The sequence below is a fragment of the Lepidochelys kempii genome, chromosome 6 (assembly GCF_965140265.1).
Source record: "Lepidochelys kempii isolate rLepKem1 chromosome 6, rLepKem1.hap2, whole genome shotgun sequence".
NCBI classification, from domain to species: domain Eukaryota; kingdom Metazoa; phylum Chordata; order Testudines; family Cheloniidae; genus Lepidochelys; species Lepidochelys kempii.
The window spans coordinates 61,563,552-61,581,370 of NC_133261.1; the positions used below are offsets into that span (position 1 = coordinate 61,563,552).

Consider the following 17,819-nt stretch of genomic DNA (forward strand, 5'->3'; position numbering starts at 1 on the left):
GGGCTCCAGGATTGGGGGGGGGCTCAGGGCTGGGGCAGGGGATTGGGGCATGGGCTTACTTCTGGTGGCTCCCAGTCAGCAGCGCAGCCGAGGTACAGAGGCAAGCTTCCCATCTGTCCTGGTACCGCAGTCAGCGCTATGCCCTGGAAGCGGCCAGCAGCAGGTCCGGCTCCTAGGTGGAGGTGTGCAAGTGGCTCCACGTGGCTGTCACCCGCAGGCACCCCCCCTCAGCTCCCATTGGCCGGGAAGCAGCCAATGGGAGTGCGGAGCCGGTGCTCAGGGTGGGGGCAACGCGCAGATCCCCATGGCCTCCCCTGTCTAGGAGCCAGACCTGCTGCTGGCTGCTTCCAGGGCACAGCGCAGTGTCGCAGCCTGCCTTAGCTGGGCAGCACCATCGACAGGACTTTTAACGGCCTGGTCAGCGGTGCTCATCAGAGCTGCCATGATCCAGTCCCTTCCATTCTGAGTTGTGACCCACGGTTTGAAAACCACGGATCTAAGTTATGGCAAGATGCAACAAGTTGATGAAACAGACAGTAGAAGAGAGAGAGAGAGGGAGGATGACTTAGCAAAAAAAAGAAGTATATTATTTTCCAATAAGCATTACTGTCACTCTCTCTTATTCCCCATCCCTCTCTTCTGTTTTCCTCCTATTTCTTATCCCCTGGTGTGGCAGGGCAGGGGTAAACCCCTTTAAGGCCCTGCCAAAATGCTGGCTGCAGCCTGCTCTCTGGCCAGGAGGCCAGGGGTAGAGACACAGGGATTCAGCAGAGAGCCCAGCTGCAAGCCCTAATGAGGGCTGGCTCAGAGGAACATGCTGAGCTAAGTACTGACAGCTGGGCTGAGGCACAAGAGGGCTATAAAAGCCCCAGGCAAACCTCAGTGAGTAAGCTATCCTGGGAGGAGATGGGATGGTGGTATTGCTGTCTCCTTACCAAAGAAGGATGCCTCAAAAGCCAGAAGACCCTGGGGAGGGTCTGTGGGGCACTAGCTGTTGGGAGATCTAGGAACTGCACAAACACTGTAAATAAAGACACTTGGGTGATCCAGCAGAAGAAGGCATGGAAGATTCTTTATTATACCAGCCTAGACACCGGGCGCAGGCTCAAGAGGGAGGAAGCCTGCAGAGACCCTGTGACACCTGGGCACCAGAAGTTGCCCAGTTTTGTGGAAATTAGAGTGGCAACAGGCCTGTTTGACAGAGAGAAATCTAGATTTGGGAGTCTTATGGGGATCCAGGAAGTGGGCAGGCAAAGCCCGCCTACTGCTAAAGGATCCCCCCCAGCCTAAGGGGTGGGGAGTCCACAAGACCTGGAAAACCAAATAATTAGGGGGGACAACTAATGAACAACAGGGACAGGAGTGCGGTCAAGGGGTCAAACAAAGGGAACCTGATGGGGACACCGAGCAGAGAACCCCGGACAGCGCCCACTGCTCCTCAAAGGCATCAAGGGAGTCAGTGGACGCCGCCCAGAGGAACTCTGCCCGGAGGCGTGAACGAACAGAGGATCGGAAATAGGCCCCACAGTCACAGGAGACTCCATCGGCCAACCTCCTCACCCTGGTTTTATAGATGGCCACTTTAGCCAGGGCCAGGAGGAGGTTGACCAGGAGGTCCTGCGACTTAGTGGGGCCAAAATCTTCCTGGATCCCAATAAGACTCCCAAACCTAGATTTCTCTCTGTCAAACAGGCCTGTTGCAACCAAAATCTTAACAAAATATTCGTGAGGAGCCGGAATAGGGGCTGCAGCCTGGCGCACTCCAGATAGATGTGCACCAGGGTTTCCCTCATGCCGCAAAAGAGGCAGGTGTCCGGGATTGGGGTGTAGGATTGAGAGTCGGAGGCAGTGGTCATGATAGTGGTCTCTCCTACCTTCTAGGACTTTTCAGCTTGGAAAAAGTCTCCTTTTTTCCAAGCTGAAAAGTCCTAGCCTCTTTAATCTCTCCTCACACTGGACCCATTCCAAACCCCTAATCATTTTAGTTGCCCTTCTCTGAACCTTTTCTAATGCCAGTATATCTTTTTTGAGATGAGGGGACCACATCTGTACGCAGTATTCAAGATGTGAGCGTACCAAGGATTTATACAAGGGCAATAAGATATTCTCTGTCTTATTCTCTATCCCTTTTTAAATGATTCCTAACATCCTGTTTACTTTTTTGACTGCCGCTACGCACTGCGTGGATGTCTTCAGAGAACTATCCATGATGACTCCAATATCTCTCTCCTGATTTGTTGTAGCTAAATTAGCCCCCATCATATTGTATGTATAGTTGGGGTTATTTCTTCCAATGTGCATTACTTTACATTTATCCACATTAAATTTCATTTGACATTTTGTTGCCCAATCATTTAGTTTTGTGAGATCTTTTTGAAGTTCTTCACAGTCTGCTTTGGTCTTAACTATCTTGAGTAGTTTAGTGTCGTCTGCAAACTTTGCCACCTCATTGTTTACCCCTTTCTCCAAATCATTTATGAATAAGTTGAATAGGATTGATCCTAGGACTGACCCTTGGGGAACCCCACTAGTTACCCCCAGAGGTGAAAGTAACTTAAAGGACTTACCAGTACTCCGGAGTCTTGAGTGGGGGGCAGGGGCGTGGCCTCGACCAGAAGAGGCGGGGCCTTTAAATACCTGGGCCCTTTAAATCAAGATTTAAACGCCCCAGGGCTGCGGCTGGGAGCCCCAGGGCCTTTAAATCACCCCTGGAACTACCAGCTGCAGAGGCAGCTGGGAGCCCCAGGGCTCAGGGGCAATTTGAAGGACCCTGGGCTCTGGCCACCGCTACCTCATTGGAGCTTGGGCGCTTTAAATCATCGCTGGAGCCCTGCCACCACTACCCCAGGGCTCTGGCAGTGGGGCTTGGGGGGTGTTTTAAAGGGCCCAGGGCTCCCTGCAGCGGCTGGAGCCCCTGGCTGTTTAAATCACTGCTGGAGCCCTGCCGTCGCTACCCCGGGGCTCCGGCAGCAGGGCTCGGACGGTGCTTTAAAGGGCCAAGGGCTCCCTGCAGCGGCTGAAGCCCCGGGCCCTTTAAAGCACTGCCCGAGCCCCACTGCCAGAGCCCCTGGGGTAGTGGGGGCAGGGCTCTGGTGGCACTTTAAAGGGCCCGGAGCTCCGGCCGCTGCGAGGAGCCCCGGGCCATTTAAAGCGCCAGCCTGGGGAAGCCGGTCTGGTCCAGCATGGTGTACTGGCTCTTGCCGGTACGCCGTACCAGACCATACTGGCTTACTTTTACCTCTGGTTACCCCTCTCCATTTACCATTTAGTCGTACCCTTTGTTTCCTGTCTTTTAACCAGTTCTCAATCCATGAAAGGATCCTCCCTCTTATCCCATGGCAACTTAATTTACATAAGAGCCTTTGGTGAGGGACCTTGTCTAAGGCTTTCTGGAAATCTAAATACACTATGTCCACTGGATCCCCCTTATCCACATGTTTGTTGACCCCTTCAAAGAACTCTAATAGATTAGTAAGACATGATTTCCCTTTACAGAAACCATGTTGACTTTTGCCCAACAATTTATGTTCTTCTATGTGTCTGACAATTTTATTCTTTACCGTTGTTTCAACTAATTTTCCTGGTACTTACGCTAGACTTACCAGTCTGTAATTGCCAGGATCATCTCTAGAGCCCTTTTTAAATATTGGAGTTACATTAGCTATCTTCCAGTCATTGGGTACAGAAACTGATTTAAAGGACAGGTTACAAACCATAGTTAATAGTTCTGCAATTTCACATTTGAGTTCTTTCAGAACTCTTGGGTGAATGCCATCTGGTCCCGGTGACTTGTTACTGTTAAGTTTATCAATTAATTCCAAAACCTCCTCTAACGACACTTCAATCTGTGACAATTCCACAGATTTGTCCCCTACAAAGGACGGCTCAGGTTTGGGAATCTCCCTAACATCCTCAGCCGTGAAGACTGAAGCAAAGAATTAATTTAGTTTCTCCACAATGACTTTATCGTATTTAAGTGCTCCTTTTGTATCTTGATTGTCCAGGGGCCCCACAGGTTGTTTAGCAGGCTTCCTGCTTCTGATGTACTTAAAAAACATTTTGTTATTACCTTCTGAGTTTTTGACTATCTGTTCTTCAAACTCCTTTTTTGGCTTTTCTTATTATATTTTTACACTTAATTTGGCAGTGTTTATGCTCCTTTCTATTTACCTCACTAGGATTTTACTTCCACTTTTTAAAAGATTCCTTTTTATCTCTCACTGCTTCTTTTACATCGTTGTTAAGCAACGGTGGCTCTTTTTTTAGTTATTTTACTGTGTTTTTTAATTTGGGGTATACAGTTAGTCTGGGGCCTTGTCTACACTAGAAAAGTATAGCTATATCAACAAATTCTCCTAGTGGAGACTCAGTAAAGCAATGGGGCATGCAAATTCTCTCTCTCTGCTGACATTTGGTAGAATTTAAAAGAAAACTGAGGCAGGGACTAGTTCTCATTTTCAGCCTTCAGATTGAGTTATCAACTCAGCCAGGTTGAGCTATCACTGCACCTAGAAGGTTTAAGTGCAGATCAGCAACTTGTCTGGTGAGCTGCAAGCTTCTCAGCTTTAGTTCCTCAGACCAGGGTTTTGGTTGTATCAGGCTGTTTCCCAGTAGAATTTTTCTGTAGGCTTCCTAGGCCTGGTCTACACTTAAAAGTTTTACTGGCACAGATATGTCAAGAGTGTGGAAAAAAATCACACAGACCTCCAACCAACATAGTTATGACAGTTATACCAACAAAACGTTTTGTTCCCAGTATAGTTTTTTTGTTCAGAGAACCAATATAAACTATACTGGCAAAATAAATCTTTTGCTGTCTAAGCTGTGTCTCCACTAGGAGGATTTGTTGATATAGCTATACTTTTCTAGTGTAGACAAGGCCCAGACTAAACACCCCTCCTCTGCTCCCCTACACAAGCAGCTGAGCAGACCTGTCTTTGTTTTCCTGTTGGAAAGAGGGGTGTTTGTTGGTGTGTGTTTCTCTGCTTCTCCTCCTGGATGAGATGGGATTTTTCCTGTTTGAAGTCCCTGTCAAAGTCAAAGCCACTTTGTGTTTCCTGCCATCCAAAAATTGGTACTGATAGTGAAGTCAAACTGATGCTGAGCTGAAGTCAAAGCCAAGCTCCCAGGGTTGCTGCAGTTCAGTTTCAAAATAGCAGGCTCTGCTGCTGTTCTCCCATGCAGGTGCTGCAGGGACCTATATAGCTTCTAAGCAGCAGCTGGACTCTGTCACCCAATTGGGATTATGTCTTTGGGAGCCATTCCTCTTGTGGAGATAGGGATGATGAGGGGTGACTGCCATTCCATCACTTGTGTGTTGTGGTTTGAGGGGGGGAAGGAGGGGAGGGGATCATCATGATAACATCTTCCTTCCTGAATCCCATACATGTCTTGATTTCTGCTTTCCCTGAGGTCGTATATGCTCTAGATTTGCCTGAGGCTCAGAACCCAACATTATGGGTACAGTATAAAATCCCAGTTAGAATAGAATAGTCTGGAGTTGAGTTAGGGCTTGTCTACACAAACATTTAGTTTGTGGCAAGCTGGGGTGTGAATCTACCTTGTGTTAACCCGCTGCGCACTAACTGTTCACGTGGACCCTTCTGATGCACACTTAACAGTTCCTCAGTGCACTTTGATCTAGTCCTGTTTCAAAGTGGGGGTAGATCATAGCACACCAAGGAACTTTTAGTGCATGTCAGCAGGGTCCACGTGGACAATTAGTGCATGGCAAGCTATTGAGGGATTGATTGATACCACAGGTTGCTGTGAACTAAATGTTCATGTAGAAAAGCTCTGAGGCAGCCATTGTCCAGATCTAGATTGACCTCTCTGCCAGAGGCTAGCAAGGTTTGGGCAGATGACACCATGAGAAACTCCATACCAGTAATTGTGACTGTATGAAATCCCGACACCATTCCCCAACTCACCCCCAAACTCTGAGCCACAGGGAACAAATCAGCCTTTCTCGTCATCACTCATTCAGGGGAGCTGGCATTTACAGGCAAACAGGAAAAGAGGCCAAAGGGAGCCCTGCGTACAGTGTGAATGAACTGGAGTAACCCCTTCTCCTTTCTCCTTCTCTCAGTTACAGGACCAAGGGCATCCGGCAGCCCACAGGGAGGGAGGGAAGGAGCAGAAAAGCACAGCCCATTCTGAGAACTCACAGGCCTGAAAGTACTCACACTCACTCACACTCTCTCTCTCTGCTTGTGCTGCTGCGGGCTCTTCAGGCCTCCCAGGCTCTGGGTGGGAGATCACTGTCAGGGCAAAGGCAAAACCTCAGCCATTGGCACTGAAGGAAAAAAGGAACTAACAAGAGAGACAGGCAGGAGGGAGGCTTTGCTGCAGGACCAGGTAGGTGAGCTGGAGGGCTGCTTGTAGGGCAGTTATTGGGTGGCTTAGGGGTTTTTTTATTTTGGGGACTTTGTGGGCTCTGGTGTGAGATTGGAGTTGGCCACATCTGAATCCAGTCTGCTTTGGGACTTGGAAATGAGCATTCCTAGCACAGAGATGCCCATGGTCTCTCCTGGAAGGGAACAATCCCCTGTTCACTGAAGGATTTAGGACAATGTGAGATATTATGGTCAGGGGGACACCTGCAAGGGTAGAAGCGCAGGAGCTGCCAGAAGTGAGGCTGTGCACTGAAGCAGAGTAGAGAAAAGTCTCCAGGTCTGATCCTGGCCTGGCCTGGATTATTATACATTAACTCCTCACTTAAAGTCGTCCAGGTTAACATTGTTTCGTTGTTACATTGCTGATCAATTAGGGAACATGCTTGTTTAAAGTTGCGGAATGCTCCCTTATAACGTTGTTAGCAACCCGTTGCAGCTAGCTGATGGGGGCTTGGAACCAGGGTAGACCGGCAGCCCCCCATCAGCTCCCCGTTGCCCTAAATTCCCTGTGCGGCAGTAGGCTATCAGTTGCCAGCAGTTCAGCTGTCCCTCCCCCACTGCCGTGTGCTGCTCCTGCCCTCTGCCTTGGAGCTGCTCTCTGGAGCCTCCTGCTTGCTGTGTGTGTGTGTGTGGGGGGGAAAGAGCGGGGCTAATGTCAGGGTGTGCTCCTGCTCCTGCAGCCCGCTTACCCCATATCTCCATGGGGCGGGGGGGATGGGGATGGGGATGAGGATGGGGATGGGACACGACAGGGCTCAGGATGGAGGAAGCTTCCTGGCAGCAGCTTCTGTCTCAACTTGCTGATCTACTTAAAAAGGCAGTGTACTTAGTGCGGTCAGCATACTTAAAAGGGCAATGCGCATCTCTCTCTCTCTCTCTCCCACACAGTGTGTGTCTCTGTCTGCCATGCTGTCTCCCCTCCCTCCATCTGTGCTGACTTGTAGACTGTGAGGCTACATTAACAACAGTGGGTTAACCTTTGAGGGCTCAGCTGATTGCTAGTTCATCATTTAGCAGTAAGGCATTCCCTGGGAAATATCCATCTCTCTGACTCAACCCCCTGAACCAAGCTTCACAATCATCAGCCCTGTGTACCAGTATTAAATTGTTTGTTTAAAACTTATACTGCGTGTGTGTGTGTATATATAATATAGTCTTTTGTCTGGTGGAAAAAAAATTTCCCTGGAACCTAACCCCCTCCCCCCCATTTACATTAATTCTTATGGGGAAATTGAATTTGCTTAACATCGTTTCGCTTAAAGTCACAAATTTTCAGGAACATAACTACAACGTTAAGTGAGGAGTTAACGTATTTATTATTTGTATTGTGGTAGTGTCTAGAGGTCCCGGCCCGTTTGTTTTAGGCCCTGTGCAAACATAACAAAGAGACAGTCCCATCTCTGTTACTTCAGTTCTGTATTTCTTCCTGCCTGGGATAAAATTAAATTGTTTGAAACCTGTTCTCATTGCCCCTTTATAATCATATAAGAAACATGCCAGGGGCATCTCACTCACACCAACTCAGTAGAGAGGTATTGGTAAATATCTTGGGACTTCTCTTCAGTCGTGGCAAAATGCAGTGGCCAGACCAGTTTGTGGAAGTTCAGAGGAATAACCTGACTCTCCCTTTGACCGTCCCATTCTTCCCCTGCTTTGCTTTGTGATCCAGGATAGGCTGCTGCATTTGACAGAGGCTGGAGGAGAGGTTGCATCTGTACCAGGCTTTTGGGAAGCCGTGGGCAGTGTTTTGCATCATCAACATTAAAGGCAGGAATGAATCCCATGTGTTCATCTAGTTCACACCTACTATCTCTCTGTAGGATTAGTCCCTAGAGGGAAAGTTCCAGGACTTTAGCGAGTCTGCTTTTCAGTGTCCTAAGTAATGAGGCTTCTCCACTTTCCTTGAGTGATTACTCCATAGTCTAGTAGATCTTACCATTAAGATGTTTTTTCCCCCTGATATTCAGCTTAAATTTCCCCTTCTTAGTTTCATCTCACTTATCCTATCTTCCACCCTAAGTAAGTCCTCCTTTCCTTGGTATTTACATTCCTCAGGTACTTGTACACTGTTATATCTCCCTGCCCCCCTCCAGTCCTCCATAAGACAAGTTATATTTAGTTGTTTCAGTCTCTTTCTTCTGTTGCTTTTCTCTGTACTCCCTCTAGTTTGTGGACATCTTTCTGGTACTGAGATGTCAAAACTGCTACATTATTTTAGATGGAGTCTCCTGAAAGCTGTATAGGGAGACACTATTCTCTGTTTGCTCCAGGACCTTAGGCGTAGACCCAAAGCTGATCTCTGTTTTCCCAGAACTGTACAGAGAGGGGCTATCCCCCTGCTCGATGAATGTTTAGACACTGCAAAACTGAATTGCCTTTTATGCTATCCTGTTGCATTGCGAGCACCTATCTAGTGTGCAGTCCACTATCACTAGGCATCACTGCTTCCCAGGTTTTCCCCTCCCATCATGGATCTTGGTTTTGAGTTATTTTTCCCCTGAAGTACAAGCTGTGTTTCCCCAGGCTGAGTCTCACTTTATTTTCTGCCTGTGTGTCTAATTTCTCTAGGTCCCTTTGGGTTATTTCTCTCTCCTGACAGGGTGCTAGCAATTCCTTCCAGTTTAGCATGACCTATGCCTGTCATTAACATACTCTTTACCTTCTTAACAGATACTTGCTGATGATATTAAATCAGACCAATCTTAACACTGGTTTCACCAGCAGAGCCTGAGAAAAGAGTGCTGTAGAGACGAGGAGGAACAAGCAAGCCAGTGAGAGCTGGAAAGAACCTCTTGCTTCCAGAGACCTGCTCAGAGGAAGTACTAAGGCCTTTTAGGAAGTTTGTGAAAATCTGCTAGATAGTATAAAAGAGAAGGTGCTCATTAGAGCACCAGATCCCTGGACAACATCCACTCTTCTGATGGAAGAGAATGGGTCTGTCTGTGTATGTTTTTATGCTGTCCTATCACAATGCAAGCTCCTACATAGTGCTGTAACACTTACTCTGTGGGACTCTACTAGATCCAGACCCCAACCCAATGCTTTGTTTTTTATTTCAGCCAATTGGACCTGAAGCCAGTTTTCTGCAAACATGACAGTGTCATAGCTGAGCCATTGTAAATTAAGATTTCAGAAAACTTTTTGTGGGATACTGTGGGCCCAGCTTTCAAAGAGAGGATCAAATTGGCTCTTTGATGCCCAAATGTGTATTTTACAAGTTTGAACCCATTTAGGAGCCTAAATACAAAATTTGGGCACATGTCTTAAGTATCTACATTTGAAACCTAGGACTGTCTATCAAATGCACTTGTTCACTTGGTCATATTCACAAAGGCTCCTGTGCTGTTATACAGGAGTATGCATAAAGGCATAATTCCACTGACACATATGGGGAGACATGTGTTTGTGAGCACAGTCACATTAACACATGGACGCACACACAAGTACAGTTTCTCTGACAGAGAGTGTCCATGCACACGGGAGTGCACACAGGTGAGAAGCATACAGGCATATTTATGCTAACAGTCATATGGATGGTTTCACATATATGCCCCAGGCATACAGGCGCAATCCCTCCGTCACACACATGCACACCCATTCTTTCAGCAGGTGGCTGGCTAATGCTGCAGTGACATCGTGTTCTGGTCAGCATCCCATGTTTTGTACCACCCCACAAATTTTCACAAACTTCCTAAAAGGCTTCAGCATGTCCTCTGAGCATCTGTTACTGGGGGAGGAAGAGGCTGTTCCAACTCTTGCTGGCTCTTGTCTCTCATTCCTTCTGTGGTCTACAGCACACTTTTCCTAGGCTCTCTTTAGGGGAACACATGCCTGGAACAGGGACTGTATGTAAAAAGCTGATTTGTATTTTCTGAGGAAGGCTTGTGGCACCTGAGGCTCAGGGCTTCTCCCAGAATGCATTGGTCCTTCCAGGAAGGCCAAGGGAGTTAGTGGGATTGGGGGTGAGAGAAAGGCAGTCATACCTAGCAGGGTAGAAGTCATTGTGACTACTTCTGGGCTACTTGGCTTATTGTGCACAAACTGCACTCTATGCAAGGTCATCTCCTTTACTTGTATCTTTTGTAGCTAGGGGACAGAATTTAGACATATTCCAGGCAGCTGTGACTGTTGATTACTGATCAGATGGAAGATTTCCAGAATGAATGGAGGGGAAGTTCTCTTGGGAATTGGAATGGGACTGTTGCCTGTTGGATGGGGTGGGAGCTCAGGCTGTGGGGGTTAGTCCCTGTGGAGGAACAGATAAGAGCCCTGGCTGTATAGAGAGTTTTTGTGTGAGACAGGAGTGGAGCCCTTGCCGTGGGAGTGGGAATGCTGGCTGCAGGGGTTCTGTGGGAATGAGGGTGGGAGCACTCACTGCAGCGGACAAGGCTGAATGCTGTGGCTTGTATCATGATAGTTTATGGGTATTTTGCCTACAGTTTGAAACACAAGGGTTACCAAAGTGCTGAACTTGGGACTTTCGGTCTCTGAGTTGTTCAGCTGTCTCCAGGAGGGGTGGGGGGGAAGAGAGGGGGAAGAAGCTGGTGCCAGCACATCTCGGAAGTGCTTGGCGCCTTGATCTGAGACATGAATGACAGTTTGTGGGAGAACTGCTTCCCCCAGCCTTTCACCTAGATTGACTTCCTCCTTGGAGACTGCACTCAGTGGAGTTCTCTGTTCCAGATGCTGCATTTGGGAGTGAGAGGTTGCCCTGTTTTATCATTTTGCCAGCTCTGGTTTTCAGAACTGGCACCAGGAATTGGGACCAACAGGTGGGGGCAGCACCACAGGCTGTATCAGGAAGGTTAAGTTTTCCTTTTGCAGGTTCAATTAGCATCACTGTTTTACATTTGTAATTGAATTTTAGGTGCAAATCTGGGCACTTACAATTCTTAACTACCCGATTGCTGGTACAAAAGGGAGGTGGAACTTCAACCCTTTGGAAACTTAGCCCTAAATCTTTATGTTGTCTCCTGTGACATCTATGCACCCTACAAGTCACCAGGAGAAGTCCAGCTTTCGGTAGGATTTGCCTAGACCTGTGTTAAGGTGGGAGGCAAGTAGCCATCTCTCTGACTCTGACCTACTGTTAGTGCATGGAATGGGGACGCTTGAGTTGGTTTCGTAGCATGAAGACAATAATTTATTTGTGTTCAGGGTGAGCACACAGAGATTCCAGCCTAATGAGAGAGAGAGGGGAATTAGAAAAGATACTTTAAAAAAATTGAAAATGAAAATCAGCCCCCATTACTCTGTTGCACAGGCTTCCCCTCTCCCTGTCACCTCTGATGGTCCACTGCCAGGGCTGCTCTGCTATAGCCACCCTAGCTGCCCTGGAAGGTCCTGCTGACTCAGTCTCCCCACCCACTACACAGATGTTATGGCTTGCATTTAGGTCAAACACCATCAGCTTGAAGCTGCTACTGAATTCATGTAAAAGGAAAATGCAGTGCTTTGGGGAAGGCTTCTCTGGAGTATCTCTGCTCCCAGCTGTCCCCGGCCTCCTTACACTGGGAAAGTTAGGCATCCTCTGTTCCCCCTTCCTATGGATAACTGCAGACTACTCATGCACAGACAGGGAGCGTCGTGTCTCTTCTGTCAGAAACTGAAGCGTCGTGTCTCTTCTGTCTCTTTGGGCTCGAAATACCCAGCCAACAGCTAGTTCCGCTCTTGTTATATGTGTTGGCCCTGTTTGCACATTGAAGACATTTCACTTTGGAAATTTCACCAGGCAGATATCCCTGTCCTCCTCTTTGGTTCTGGGTGTCTGGTCTTCTTCCCTATTTCGTAGCATACATAGGCTGGCTGCACTGGAATGCTTAATCATCGAAAGTAACAGGAGCCCAAGCAGTCATTCAGTTCTTCAGTTGCAGAACTGGCCCCTTCCTCTAGTAATATTCACAGAGCTGCTGTGGTCTATAGGGTAATTCTTTAAAATAATTAATATTTTTTTGAATGAATCTTCCCCATAATTTTAAATTCATGAACAATGGTGTGCTCAGCAGAATCTACCCTCAGGGCAAGTATACTCAGCTCTCTGCCTGTCACACCCAAACATGCCTGGACGTGCTGCTCACAGCTGTGCCAATACAGAGCAAATGTGGGAGTAAGAACAAACAGTGGGTGTGGGGTTTATTCATCTCCAGATCCCATCCCCATCCTCATTCTGTTCACTACAGCATTTACATCGGCGTGGTTTTCAAGCCAGCTGTAACTATCCACTTTGTGCCTTTGGGCATAAAGGCACTGGGAGCCTTCTTGCATTTCCCCAAACCCAGATACATTAGCTCACTATCCTGCATGTGGGGATTTTTTATTCTTTCTGCCAGTTCATGGGTTTCCCTTTTGCTGCCGTTGTATTTCTGCTGGAGTATCTATTTCTCCAGTCGCTCAGGGACTAATGAATATGTGCACCAAAGGGAGAGGGACTCTCTACTCCTTCTATTGTCCCTATCAAGGCTAAGGCGTTGTCTACACAGATCATGTTTTAATATGGCCTGTGGGCATTAAATCTCCTGTATTTGTTATCTGGCAGAATATAATGGAACCAGGCAGGTGTCCAGTAGACTCAATCATATGTCTCAATTTATACTTGTTGGTTCCACTGGGGACATTGCAGTAGTCTTTGGATTGTCTATACTTGAAAAGCTGCATTAGTTGAACTAAATATTAGATAGATTTTAAATCTGTCCAGTCAAATTGGTACAAACCCTTAATATAGATGGACTTAAAACTGCTGTAATCCTTAAGCTTGCACTGGTAAATTGCTGAATTAAGCTAAACTGATAAATGAATATTAAACCAGTTTAGGTAGGTCTACATTAGGAGTTTGCAATGGTTTAACTAGACTGATTTAAACTTAGTCTAGTTAAACTGGTCCAACTCTTTGTATAGATGAGAGCCTTTGAGGAATTTGACTAGGTCTTTTTCTCAATATGGCTGTAGACTGATGTTCTGCTCTTGCAGTGGACTTAAACAATGGATGTGGACTTTGTGTTTCCCAAGTGTCTGAGAGGGGAGCCCTTTAGATGGCATCTTTGACGGTGAATGCATTTGCCTGAAGAAGGATTATAGCCATTTTCCATAGATCTGATGTAGGAGTTTTATCTCCTGCTATAGTTCGTACCTGTGCTCTAAATCAGTGGTTCTCAGCCAGGGTACTTGTACCCCCAGGGGTACGCAGAGGTCTTCCAGGGGGCACATCAACTTGTCTAGTTTTACAACAGGCTACCTAAGAACTACTAGTGAAGTCAGTACAAACTAAAATTTCATACAGATGATGACTTGTTTCTATTGCTCTATATACTGAAATGTAAGAACAATATTTATATTCCAATTGATTTACTGTATAATGATATGGTAAAAATGAGAAAGTAAACACTTTTTCAGTCATAGTGGGCTGTGACACGTTTGTGTATTTTTATGTCTGATTTTGTAAGCAAGTAGTTTTTAAGTGAGGTGAAACTTGGGGTACGCAAGACAAATCAGACTCCTGAAAGGGGTACAAAAGGTTGAGAGCCATTGCTTTAAATGACATTGATCCTGAGCACAGCACAGGGCAGCTGTTAGTATCACAATGAAGATTTTCTTGTAGTTTAATTGTAAAGACCTTCCATTCTTTATAATGTGAGCTCCTCAAGGCACATCACAAAATCCATCATTGCTGGCACTGATTAGCAGCACCTTACTGGCAGGTTCAACACAGGACAAAGGATGTGGAGATTGGAATATCCCTCTCACAGACTTGGGGATATCCCTGCAGGTCAGGGCTGAGGTTCAGTGGTGATCTGTGTGATAGAGAAAGCTTGTCCTGCAGTGGTAGATATTCTGGGGATAAACAGAGGATTCGTTCTCCAGGATCTGCTAAATCTTGTAACTTTCATCACATTCACATAGGGTTTTAAGGAAATAAACATAAATAACAAGGCTGATCGTCTCTTTGTTGAATGATGGAGCAAGGCCTCAAAGTATAGCTGGATTGGTAGCCCCTGAAATAAAATTCTCTCCTCTTATGCGTCTGTTTTTCTCCACAGGCATCTCCAGTCAGTTTTTAAACAGCAGAGAGAACCTAACAGCCTTGAAGACTTCTGCAGCCTTACACACAGCAGTAACCATGCTACAGAGATGAAATGATAGTGAGTCTTGCCAGTGTACCCCATGGGTCCCACACAGCTTGCTGCACAGGATCATGGGAAAAGGGTGGCAAGTGTATTTGAAATGGAGGAGGAAGGTTTTTCACTCTTCCATGGCTCGGAGATCCCCCCCGAGCATGCAGGTAAGGCAGTCCTTGTGACATCCACACACTGTGAAGGTGGTGTGCTCACTGAATCACATACATAATGCCTGCTTAGCAAAATCCTAGGGTTTGATCCATTACATGCAGGGCACTTGATGGGATAAGGAAATAGAAGAAGAGTTGTCAGTTGGTGGGGGGAAGGATGGGGTTCTCCAGCATGTAAATGGTGACAACAGATGTGCTGTAATGTACTGGCTTTGTGTGTATATGTGCATGTGATGTTGTCCTCTGTCTAGTGGCTGAGCCCACAGGGAATAAAAAAGACGGACTTCTGTCAGTCATGGGAGATCTTGGGATTTAGGAGTGGATGCAAGGGTTCTTGCATGGGGAGGTATATGCAGGAGGTAGAAGAAGAGAACACTTCAGGAATCCAAGGATTAGTTGAATTAGTGCCATGTGGCCCCCACTTCAGCAGTATTTGCCCTCTTGGCTGGTTCTCCAAGGCTTCCCTTCATGGGTGTTGTCTGCTTTAGTCTGCGTTTTCCATAGCACCCTCATTTCAGCCCCTCTTTTCCTGTGACTCTTGGGCTGCTGAGCCATATTTCAGTATCCTCTCAATGGGGTTTGAGTGCCATTGAGGTAATGAAGTGCTGAAGTCTTGCTCTGCAAACACCTTTGTATAGCGTTGCACATTGTTGCCTCAGGGGGCAGGGGAGAGGGTGCTGAGTGGAAGTGAGAGCACCGGAGACAAATTTTTAAAAAATAGATTTTCTGTACAGTCTGGGATTTGGCTTTAGATTTGGACTTCTCCTCTTTGCAGCTCTTTCATATGCCACTGAAGGTCACTCCCACCTTGTCAGACTTACAGAGAGGTGAAAGTGAAAAAGGGTATCTAGTTTGAACACATCTAACTCTTGGGGCTGGAAGCAGCAGGGGCTGCCTCTCCCCATTCCCATCCCCCAAAAGTCTGAAATGTGGCATAAAAATGGGAGCAGTGTTGTGCTCAGGTTTGGGCAGCAGTTGACATTTCTAGTAGCTCTAGGTAAGAGAAGGAGTTCTCATCCAGATGGATAGTGGGAGAGATCTGGGCTGAAACTGACTCTAATCCCCAGGATGTACCTGTGCCGCCATGGGTGGGAGTGGATTTGCGCTAGGGCACTGGCTTTTCTAGGGAACGGGTTGTCTTGGCCTATTCACAGCCTCCACTTATCTTATCCTTCCTCTTTTTCCATCTCTGTAGAACATCTACCCCTGAAGCGGAAGAAGGGTCCAGCCCCCAAGATGCTGGGGAATGAAGTGTGCAGTGTATGTGGGGACAAGGCCTCAGGCTTCCACTACAATGTGCTGAGTTGCGAGGGCTGTAAGGGCTTCTTCCGCCGCAGCGTCATCAAGGGTGCCCAGTATGTCTGCAAGAATGGTGGCAAGTGTGAGATGGACATGTACATGCGCCGCAAGTGCCAGGAGTGCCGGCTGCGCAAGTGCCAGGAGGCAGGCATGCGGGAGCAGTGTGAGTGCAGGGGAGGGAGGCATGCGGGAGCAGTGTGAGTGCAGGGGAGGGAGGCATGCGGGAGCAGTGTGAGTGCAGGGGAGGGAGGCATGCGGGAGCAGCGTGAGTGCAGGGGAGGGAGGCATGCGGGAGCAGCGTGAGTGCAGGGGAGGGAGGCATGCGGGAGCAGCGTGAGTGCAGGGGAGGGAGGCATGCGGGAGCAGCGTGAGTGCAGGGGAGGGAGGCATGCGGGAGCAGCGTGAGTGCAGGGGAGGGAGGCATGCGGGAGCAGCGTGAGTGCAGGGGAGGGAGGCATGCGGGAGCAGCGTGAGTGCAGGGGAGGGAGGCATGCGGGAGCAGTGTGAGTGCAGGGGAGGGAGGCATGCGGGAGCAGTGTGAGTGCAGGGGAGGGAGGCATGCGGGAGCAGTGTGAGTGCAGGGGAGGGAGGCATGCGGGAGCAGTGTGAGTGCAGGGGAGGGAGGCATGCGGGAGCAGTGTGAGTGCAGGGGAGGGAGGCATGCGGGAGCAGTGTGAGTGCAGGGGAGGGAGGCATGCGGGAGCAGTGTGAGTGCAGGGGAGGGAGGCATGCGGGAGCAGCGTGAGTGCAGGGGAGGGAGGCATGCGGGAGCAGCGTGGGTGCAGGGGAGGGAGGCATGCGGGAGCAGCGTGGGTGCAGGGGAGGGAGGCATGCGGGAGCAGCGTGGGTGCAGGGGAGGGAGGCATGCGGGAGCAGTGTGGGTGCAGGGGAGGGAGGCATGCGGGAGCAGTGTGGGTGCAGGGGAGGGAGGCATGCGGGAGCAGTGTGGGTGCAGGGGAGGGAGGCATGCGGGAGCAGTGTGGGTGCAGGGGAGGGAGGCATGCGGGAGCAGTGTGGGTGCAGGGGAGGGAGGCATGCGGGAGCAGTGTGGGTGCAGGGGAGGGAGGCATGCGGGAGCAGTGTGGGTGCAGGGGAGGGAGGCATGCGGGAGCAGCGTGGGTGCAGGGGAGGGAGGCATGCGGGAGCAGCGTGGGTGCAGGGGAGGGAGGCATGCGGGAGCAGCGTGAGTGCAGGGGAGGGAGGCATGCGGGAGCAGTGTGGGTGCAGGGGAGGGAGGCATGCGGGAGCAGTGTGGGTGCAGGGGAGGGAGGCATGCGGGAGCAGTGTGAGTGCAGGGGAGGGAGGCATGCGGGAGCAGTGTGAGTGCAGGGGAGGGAGGCATGCGGGAGCAGTGTGAGTGCAGGGGAGGGAGGCATGCGGGAGCAGTGTGAGTGCAGGGGAGGGAGGCATGCGGGAGCAGTGTGAGTGCAGGGGAGGGAGGCATGCGGGAGCAGTGTGAGTGCAGGGGAGGGAGGCATGCGGGAGCAGTGTGAGTGCAGGGGAGGGAGGCATGCGGGAGCAGTGTGAGTGCAGGGGAGGGAGGCATGCGGGAGCAGTGTGAGTGCAGGGGAGGGAGGCATGCGGGAGCAGCGTGAGTGCAGGGGAGGGAGGCATGCGGGAGCAGTGTGAGTGCAGGGGAGGGAGGCATGCGGGAGCAGCGTGAGTGCAGGGGAGGGAGGCATGCGGGAGCAGCGTGGGTGCAGGGGAGGGAGGCATGCGGGAGCAGTGTGGGTGCAGGGGAGGGAGGCATGCGGGAGCAGTGTGGGTGCAGGGGAGGGAGGCATGCGGGAGCAGTGTGAGTGCAGGGGAGGGAGGCATGCGGGAGCAGTGTGAGTGCAGGGGAG

The 17,819-nt window shown here is 49.2% G+C and overlaps 1 protein-coding gene across 18 annotated transcripts in view; it reads left to right on the forward strand.

The window, feature by feature from the left end:
* The window catches only part of NR1H3 (nuclear receptor subfamily 1 group H member 3), a 62,014-nt gene that overhangs the window by 18,379 nt on the left and 25,816 nt on the right, over window positions 1–17,819 (forward strand). For 14 of the 18 annotated variants that reach the window (XM_073348256.1, XM_073348257.1, XM_073348263.1 and 11 more), the window contains 2 exons: window positions 14,429–14,670; window positions 15,872–16,138. In XM_073348256.1, the coding sequence (XP_073204357.1) occupies window positions 14,553–14,670; window positions 15,872–16,138 (385 nt within the window). In that variant the 5' untranslated portion in view covers window positions 14,429–14,552. Of the gene's footprint in view, window positions 1–5,868; window positions 6,178–6,209; window positions 6,358–14,428; window positions 14,671–15,729; window positions 16,139–17,819 lie in introns of those variants that run through there. The other 4 variants (XM_073348264.1, XM_073348262.1, XM_073348266.1 and 1 more) reach the window with 4 other exon arrangements.